The sequence below is a fragment of the Myotis brandtii genome, unplaced genomic scaffold (assembly GCF_000412655.1).
Source record: "Myotis brandtii unplaced genomic scaffold, ASM41265v1 scaffold686, whole genome shotgun sequence".
Lineage (NCBI taxonomy): Eukaryota > Metazoa > Chordata > Mammalia > Chiroptera > Vespertilionidae > Myotis > Myotis brandtii.
This window is the reverse complement of record NW_005370683.1, coordinates 4181253-4190650: the sequence shown is the minus strand read 5'-3', so window position 1 is coordinate 4190650 and position 9398 is coordinate 4181253. Positions and strand designations below refer to the sequence as shown.

The 9398-nt window shown below is 39.6% G+C and overlaps 1 protein-coding gene across 4 annotated transcripts in view; it reads right to left on the bottom strand.

Moving 5' to 3' along the window:
• Positions 1-7059: 7059 nt before the first annotated feature.
• IRAK4 (interleukin-1 receptor-associated kinase 4) overlaps positions 7060-9398 on the bottom strand; it is a 26632-nt gene continuing 24293 nt past the window's right edge. For 2 of the 4 annotated variants that reach the window (XM_005881700.2, XM_014529578.1), the window contains 2 exons: positions 7595-7753; positions 7060-7462 (listed from right to left, as the gene is read on the bottom strand). In XM_005881700.2, the coding sequence (XP_005881762.1) occupies positions 7427-7462; positions 7595-7753 (195 nt within the window). In that variant the 3' untranslated portion in view covers positions 7060-7426. Of the gene's footprint in view, positions 7463-7594; positions 7754-8027; positions 8342-9398 lie in introns of those variants that run through there. The other 2 variants (XM_005881701.2, XM_014529576.1) reach the window with 2 other exon arrangements.

Below are 9398 nucleotides of genomic sequence, written 5' to 3'. Positions count from 1 at the left end.
AACTGCCCCTCTTGCTGGCCTGGTCCCCCCTAACTGCCCCCCGCTGCCAGCCAGGTGGTGGCCCCCAACTGCCCCCTCCCTGCCAGCCTGGTCGCTCCTAAATGCCCTCCCCCAGCCTGGTCACCCCTTATTGTCCCCGCTGCTGGCCTGGTCGCCGCCAACTGCTCCCCTCTGCCGGCCTGGTTGCTCCCAACTGCCCCCACCTCCACCAGCCTAGTCACTCCTCACTGCCCCCCCTGCCAGCCTAATCACCCCCAACTGCCCCCTTCCCCTGCCAGCCTGGTTGCCTCTTACCACCACCCCTGCCAGCCTGGTCACCCCCAACTGCCTCCCTCTGCTGGCCTGGTCGCTCCCAACTGCTCCCCCCTGCCGGCCAGGTCGCTTCTCATCCTCCCCCAACCCCCGCTGGCCTGGTCACCCCATGCAGCCTGCTATTCAGTCGTTTGGTCATCCCTCACTAACCCCCCTGCCAGCCTAGTTGTAGGCAGCCATCTTGTGAGGGTGTAAGGGTTAATTTGCATATTACCTCTTTATTATATAGGATTGAATACACTCTGTAATTCTGTATCAAATTCATTCTTATTAGGGCTATCTTACAAAAAGAATGTCTTTGGTAGTGGTTTTACAAAAGATGGAGAATTGTCCTTAAAAGGGCTGATATACTAAACACTTCGTAAAAGTTAAAGGATTTCTACTCGGAATTAACATATTGTAATTGGGTGTATCCTCACTTTTTTTTTTTTTTTTTGCAAATACTGTACAGCCATACATTATAAAAAGTCCTGATTCTAGGGCTTCATATCCAGATATTTTGATACACTAGGTGGACCCAGGAATCAGTTCCACAAATAATTCATGTGTAGACACGACTGGGGACAGTTTGCATTAAATGATGTAAATTGAATAAAATATTTTCCTTCCATGCAGTCAAAAAACTTCATGAGTATTACCATATACTGGTATAAAGTGGTTATGATTTGTGGTGACATACAAAATAAAATCTGGTCCTGTTGCCCACTAGCCTCTGTATGTCTTAGCCCATGGCGCTCTCCTCCCTTGGTTTGCTCTTTATTAATGTTCTCTATTTGGTAAGACATTGTTCTCGTACTTTCCTTTAGTTCTTTAAATATAATTCCCTTTAGCTCTTTGAACATGTTTAAAGTAGACAATTCAAAGTCTTAGTCTAGTAAGTATAACATCTGGGCTTCCTCGGGTACTGTTTCTATTGATTTTTTTTCCTGGGTATCTATGGGCCATACTTGGTTGTCTCTTCTTATGCCATTTTTGTTGAAAAGTGAGCATTTAAAAAATATAATGTGGCAATTCTGGAAATCAGACGCTGTCCCCTCCCCAATGTTTGCTGTGGTTGCTAATTATTAGTTACTTGCTGTTTTTTTATTGTTGTTGTTTGTTTTTGGTGACTTAAGTAAACTAATTCTGTGAAGTCTGTTTTCTTTATGGTGTGTGGCAACTGAAATTTCTTCTCAGATTCATCATCAGCTAATGAATGGACAAACTTCCTTAAACATCTATAACCAATAAATCTCCCAGTATTTGCAAGGGGCTCTGTATACATGTCAAGACACCTTCCACCGCAGTTTAGACTCTGCCTTAGTCTTTACTTCTTACTTGTATGGAGCCTGAAGGTCAGCCAGAGGTAAAGCTTGCAGTGGTTCTCAACCTGTGGGTCGCGACCCCTTTGGCGGTTGAACGACCCTTTCACAGGGGTCGCCTAAGACCATCCTGCATATCAGATATTTACACTACGATTCATAACAGTAGCAACATTACAGTTATGAAGTAGCAACGAAAATAATTTTATGGTTGGGTCACAGCATGAGGAACTGTATTTAAAGGGCCAGAAGGTTGAGAACCACTGGCTTAGAGCCTTCTCAGGTCCTTTTTATGTTGAGCATGTGCATGGCCTTACACATGTACATGGCTTTCTAGGTTCCCAGGCATATGTTGGGGATTTTCAAAGCTGTAATGGATATCTCGCTCCTCAGCTTTTTCTTTTAAGCTTTTTGGTTAGCCTATTGTTTGTCCCAACTGTTATTTATCACCTCAGACAGCTGTGATTACAATATTTGCCAGTAAATGTTTTTGACAAATGACTCCAGGGAGAGGCTTTTAGTGCTAGGTGAGATTTAGGTCAAATAAAGAGAAGCCTTTGAATGGGGTCTTCCAGGGAACTGCCAGTGAGATCAAATAATGACATTTCTTTCAGAATAAGGCTTTGAAAAAGCTCCACTCTGTTCTCCCTCTGGTACCAAGAATGTGGGCTGTTATTTTTCAAGGCTACCACTGAGCAAGGAATGAGAGACTAGAATAAGTTAATATGCCACAAAGCTTGCTCTTACTGAGATTCAGCTGGTTTTCTTGTTTGCTGCAAGCCTTTGGTTAGTTTCCCGTTCTGAAAAAGTCAATTCTGAACATTTTTGCCAGCTTTTTCATTGTTTTTATGGAAAGGTGAGTTTTCAGAGCTCTTTTGACATTTGCGAGGTCTAAATATTTAAAGGCAGATATTATTGATCTTTTTTGGCCAAAAAAAAAGAATGTTGTATGGCAAGGCTTCCTAATAAATTTAACAGAGTAAATTATCACATGTTCCCTCTGCTAACTTATGAATTGATTTAAGAATATTTCACCAAAGAATGCCACTAATGGAAGCGATATTGAGTTTTGTGTGTTTTTTAAACATACTGGTCAGCATTTCAAAATTTTTAAGGACACTAACTTATGATAGTCAAACTCTGTTATCACTATAAAGATGGATGCTACTCTTCCTCTAAAATATATGATGGAGATATGCATCTCTTTATAATAAAAGTTGTTTCATTTTTGAGACATTTTTATAAATGGTCTGAGGTGCTAAGGATGTAGACCCTGTTTAAATGTTTAACTCCCCACCCCAAGTTTTATTGAGATATAACTGACATAAAAGATTGCATAAGTTTAAAGGGTAGAACAGTTTAAGGTGTACAATGTGTTAATTTGATACACTTATATATTGTAAAACGATTACCACCATAGCATTAGCTAATCTTTAATTCTTAAAAGAGGTGGAGATACCATTTGGCTCTTAGAATGGCTATAGCAGGAGATAGGGTCCTACAGTCTAGGGCTTGGATTTCAGCATTGCAGCCTGAAATGATCAGTCTCTAAAGATTTAATTCATGCTAAACTTTCAAAAGCTTTAGGTATAAACCAGAGTGTGATTTTGTTAATCATAAAAAGACATTCTGCAATAGAAACTAATATGTAGTTGTAATATGTAGATTGTTACTGTGCATTACCTTCTAAAAGGCAAATCCAGGCAAGAAATAATAAGTCAAAATACAAAAGCTGCTACATAAGCATGGAGTTAGTGCAGAGAAAACAGGTTGGATGACCTTCACAAAAATCTTCACCAAACTTCCCTGATGTATGAATAGCCAGTAGAGAAAAATATCTGACATCATCTGGAACACAATATTCCTTTCCCCAGGACAGCAGGAGAAACATTATGATGAAGTCTTATTCTTGGCTCACTGCTGACCTAAAGGCCTCTGATAACACCAGTAACACACAAATAGAACTTGATTCAGTTTAAGTTTTTATTTCTTTTCTCTAAGCTAAAGTATATTCTAGTCATTCCCGATACTATATTCTGATAGTCTTTTCTTTTTTCTTTTTTTGAAATATATTTTATTGACCCTCCACAGAGAGGAAGGGAGAGGGAAAGGGATACAGAGTTAGCAACATTGATGAGAGAGAAACATCGATACAGCTGCCTCCTGCACGCCCCCTACTGGGGATGTGCCCGCAACCCAGGCACACGCCCCCGACCGGAATCGAACCTGGGACCCCTCAGTCCGCAGGCTGACGCTCCATCCGCCAAGCCAAACCAGCCAGGGCTAGTCTTTTCTTTTTAATTATATATTTTTTTTTAGCTTGGGTGTTGTTAAAGCTTCCTAGCTGAGCGAATCCCTCTATCATTATACCAAATAAATAAATAAATAAATAAATAAATAAATAAAATAATGTAACTACATGAAGTGTTGGATTTATTAGCTTGACTATGGTAATCATTTCACAATTTATACATATATTAAGCCATCAAGTTAAATACCTTAAGTATATATACTTTATTGACTTCAGAGAGGAAGGGAGAGGAAGAGATAGAAAGAAACATCAATGATGAGAGAGAATCATCAATTGGCTGCCTCCTGCACACCCCCCACCCCCTGGGATTGAGCCCACAATCTGGGCATGTGCCCTGACTGGGGATTGAACTGTGACCTTCTAGTTCATAGGTTGATGCTCAATCACTGAGCCACGCTGGCCAGGCTATATACAATTTTCATTTATCAAGAATACCACAATAAAGCTGGAAAATAAAATATATGCTGATTTTGAAAGTGAATAATAGGATTATAAATGGCTGAGACCTATTGCCATTTTACTATCATATATTTACAGAACCAAAAAGTGGACAGAGCCGTAAATGCTTTAGAATGTCTTAAATTTCTCTTAATTATATATTAGAAAAATAAAGCAAAACATGACTAATTGTTCTTATTACCTGCTTGCTCCTCATATTGAGGTAAATACAATTTAAAAATTTGAGTTGGCTAACTAGCAAACCAATGGGTCAGAAAATGGGATTAAAAACAGTTGTTCTTTCTGGAAATGGGGTCTGTGGGTGATTCTCAACCACTTTTGTCATTGCTCATTGGTTTGCACAATCAGTTGTTGGAGGAAACATTAAAAGTTCACATCAAAACTTGCAAAACCTGTCAAAAGTTTTTTTCAAAAATCTATTTAAAATATTCTGCTTCTATACAAAATTAGGGGGAAGCATATTCCAAATGAAGTTAAGAAAAAGCTTTAACTAGATGTCACCCCACATTTTTCATTTCTGCCTGAGGGAAACAGTACAAATAGCCTGAACATTATTCTCAGAACTTTAGTGAAAGTCATGTTCATGTATGAGCTGAGGACAACCTCTCTGCTGCTCCGTCCCATAGCTGAATGAGTCACACAAGTTCAGCAGTCCATGATGCATCAGATGCCATCAGGCTAAAAGATGAAACAGTGTGGTGATACTTTTGAGTCTTAGATTTACTGTATTATTGCTGCCCAAAGAGTTAAGGTACAGTCTTATTGTGGGGGAAGCTATGTCTAATTTTGGTAAATCTGATATCAATTCCATTTGATGAAATGAAAACATCTACCAAATAACATCACAAAAATTTCAAAATCAAAAATATAGTTTACTCATTTAAAAATTTGAGTATAGTTTGGTAACAGTTTACAATAAGAGATATAAATATGTAATTTTATGTAAATGCTTTTATTTCAAGAAATAGTTAATTATATTTTAAAATAACATAATTATGTTCAGTATCATATCATGCCTCAAATTATGTGGGTTCCCATTGAAGTTGATTTAATTAAGTCATTTTACTTATTTTTCTTTTTCCTTTTCAACTAGCAAATGTTTCTTTCTGCTTAAATACTGAGCTAACAAGGTGATTAGAAAGATGTGTTATTTTTGATTCCCAGGAAAACATTTAGGAAGGTCTAAATGATACAATATAGAGGATGAGCATTTTCTACTGCAGCTAACTGTACATATTCTTGCTCTGAGTGTGTTAATGAAAGAACTAAAGATAGAAAGTTTACTGAATGAATGAGTGAATAATTGCAGCCACTCGGCATTTCTTCTATACATATTAGCTTTTCTATCAGTCAGTTTTCATGATTAAGTAAATTACTTCCTTCTGCTCACCCAAATCTGAAAAAAATTTTCAAATAATATAAACCAATTGAAAATTTTAAACTTAGGAGAAATTATTAAAAGTCATTTAAACAAAACAAATCAATTCATCAGTACTATCCAGAGGTTTCTCACTCTCTGGAGTAGAACAAACAACAAAAGAGAAGCGACTGAGGAAAATCGAGAAATCCAGTGAAAGTCAGTACACTGCAACCCCCTGGTGTACATACACACTGTTTAATCCCTATCAACCCCTTGAGCATAAGCAGAATCTGTGAACATGATGGTATATCACCATGGGAGAATCATCAAAGGGAATATCTGCATCCATTTTCTATAGCTGCATAATAACTTACCATAGACTTAGTAGCTTATAGCAACTCATTTATTATGTCACCGTTCTGTATGTAGGAAGTACAGGCACAGCTCAGCTAGATTCACTGAAGGTCTCACAAGGCCGAAATTTTGGTGTTAGCTGGGACTACAGCATCATCTGAAGTCTGGAATACTCTTCTAAGCTAATTTAGGCTGTTAGAAGAATTCAGTTTCTTGTGGCTATAGATCTGAAGTCCCAGCCAGAAGGTAGCTCTCATCTCCTGAAAGCCACCCTTAGGTCTTAGCCAATGTGGCCTTCTTACAACATGGGAGCTTCCTTCTTCAAGGCCCACAGGAGAATCTCTCAGACTTCTTGCAAGAGCTCACCTTAGGTCAGGCCACCCAGCACAGTCCCTGTTGATACTCAAAGTCAGCTGATTAGGAAACTTAACTGCATTGCAAAGTTCCATCAACTTTGCTATGTAACATAATCTAATTATGGCCATATCACGGGAATATCATCTGGGAATATTTGGCTTGTGGTGAATAATTGCTTAAAAGAGCTCACTGTGGCCTGGCCAGCATGGCTCAGTGGTTTGAGCATCAACCTATAAACCAGGAGGTCATGGTTCGATTCCTAGTTGGGGCACATGCTTGGGTTGTGGTCTTGATCCCCAGTGTGGGGTGTGCAGGAGGCAGCCGATCAATGATTCTTTCTCATCATTGATGTTTCTATCTCTCTCTCACTCTCTGAAATCAATAAAAATAAAAAAATAAATTAAAAAAGAGCTCATTGTGAACATGACCCTATAAACAAATGACTGTAAAAGTTTTATAATCATCTATATAAAATTTAAATTTTATATCACTTTATAAGTACTTTGTAAACATTCTGCATCCTTTGATTTTCATGACTACTTGTCAGAGAGGTACAGTAAGTATAATCCAATGCTACAGGTGAAAAAAACCAAGCTCAAAGCAGCGAAGAGATTGACCATAGCTTTATAGAAAATTAGTAGTGGAGTTGGGCCTTTTCATTCTATAGTCCAGTCCTCTTTTTTGCTAATCCTGTAGTTTTCAAATTGTGTTTGGTGAGGTTCCAAGAAGACGTTTCAAGGGATTACTGCATGAATGGAGGGTGACACTAAGAAGTTCAGGCCAAGCATTGATATGGCAGCTCTACTTTTGTTTGTTCTGTATGTTAGGGGTTCTACATAAGCTTTAATAACCACTGCACTGCATCATGCTGCTTTGTTAAAGGTAAAAAAGAATGTTTACCAGAACATTTAGTCTAGAAAATGGTTTTGATAGCTGTATATTAAAAAGCCAAGAGTCTATTCTTCTAAAGTTTTAAGAAGCCATCATTTCTTGCAGCAGCTGTTGGACCTTTTATAAAGACAGAGAGAAAAAAACAAAACAAAAGAACTGTATTAAATAGTTGTTTTGAAATGCACTCTTAAGGAAAAAATGACAAATCCCACCTCCTTCACTTTTTAAATAAGTATAAAAAATTAATACCATCTTAATGTCTGGTCTCTTATTTTTCTTTTCATTCAGACATTGACTGGCAACAGAGTACATAGTTTCAATGGAAGTGAAATCAATGTCATTCATCTTCTTATCAACATAATCTTCAATTGTCTTTTCTTCATCTTCAATTTCTTCTTTAATATCTAGCTTTAAAACAAGTGTTAAAACTTTGAGTTGCAAATGAAAGTGAAAAAAATCAGAACATAAATCTTAATTATTTAATCTACTTCATAATAATATGTAGGGAGGGAGAGAGAAACATCCATGATAGAGAAACAATTTATTGGCTGTGTCCTATAAGCCCCCTACTGAGGACCGAGCCCACAACCCAGGCATGTGCCCTGACTGGGAATCAAACCCTGACCTCCTGGTTCATAGGTCGACGCTCAACCCCTGAGCCACACCAGCTGGGCTATAATCTTATTTTATTTTCTACTTTTATAACCTTGTTAAGAACTGAAGACATACAGAAGAAACCTTATTTATTTATACATACATACATACATACATACATACATACCTACCTACCTCCTAGGTACTTTTCATTTGCCGTCTAACTTTTGTATTTATGCTACTGAGCTAACTGCTGTCATGCTCCCATTTGCAGCACTTACTATGCTGCCAGTGCAGGATGGTCTGCTTCTTGATTTGCTCCTGATAACACAGTTCCAACTTCTGAAAACAGACTCCCCTCCCTTCATTCAAACTTCTCTGTGAGTACTCAAACTGTTGAATCTGAGAGACAGAGGGAGGAGGAAAAGGGAGGCAGGGCCATGGTGAAAAGTAATGAATAGGGAGAGAGGAATAGGACTAGGATGATGGACTAGTGGGTTGAGCAGTGGCCCCCAAAAGATATATCCAAGTCCTAATCCCCAGAACCTGTGAGTGTGGCTGTATTTGGAGAAAACTGTCTTTGCAGATGTCGTTAAGTTACCCAGGTGGGCCCTAAATCCAATGATGAGCATCTGTATAAGAGACAGAAAGAGAAGAAAACAGTCACAGAAGAGAAGACGACATGATCACAGAGGCAGAAACTGGAGTGATGTGGCTACAAGTCAAGGCATGCCAACAGCCACCAGAAGCTGGAAGAGGTAAGGAAAGATTCTCCCCTAGAGTCTTCCAGAGTAACGTGGCCCTGACAAAACCTTGATTTCAGACTCCTGGCTTCCAGAACTGTGGGAATACATTTATACATTTTTGTCATTTTAAGCCTGAGTGTGCAGTATTTTCTTTTTTTTTTTTTTTACGGCAGTGCTAGGAAACATACAGATGGCAAAGACTATTTTGTGAGGTGGACTATAAAGTCTCCAGAAACTTCCAAAAGAAAAATTTTGAAAGTATTTGGGTAATAGCATAATAGAGTGATATAGTTACACTTGCATTAAAATCTTATTACTTTACTAGAGGCCCGGTGCACAAAAATTTGTGCACTCGGGGGGCAGGGGGAGGGGGGGTCCCCCAGCCCGGCCTGTGCCCTCTCGAAGTCTGGGACCCCTCGGGAGATAACGACCTGCTGGCTTAGGCCTGCTCCTGGGTGGCAGAGGGCAGGCCCAATCCCTAGGTGCAGCCCCTGGTCAGGCTCAGAGCAGGGCCGATTGGGGAGTTGGGGCGCCACCCCGTCATGCACAGAGCAGGGCGGATCGGGAGGTTGCGATGCCACCCTCAGTCACGCTCAGGGTAGGGCCGATTGGGGGGTTGGGGCACCACCCCCTGTCACACTCAAGGCAGGGTCGATGGGGAGGTTGCGGCGCCACCCCCTGTCATGCACAGAGCAGGGCCCATCAGGGGGTTG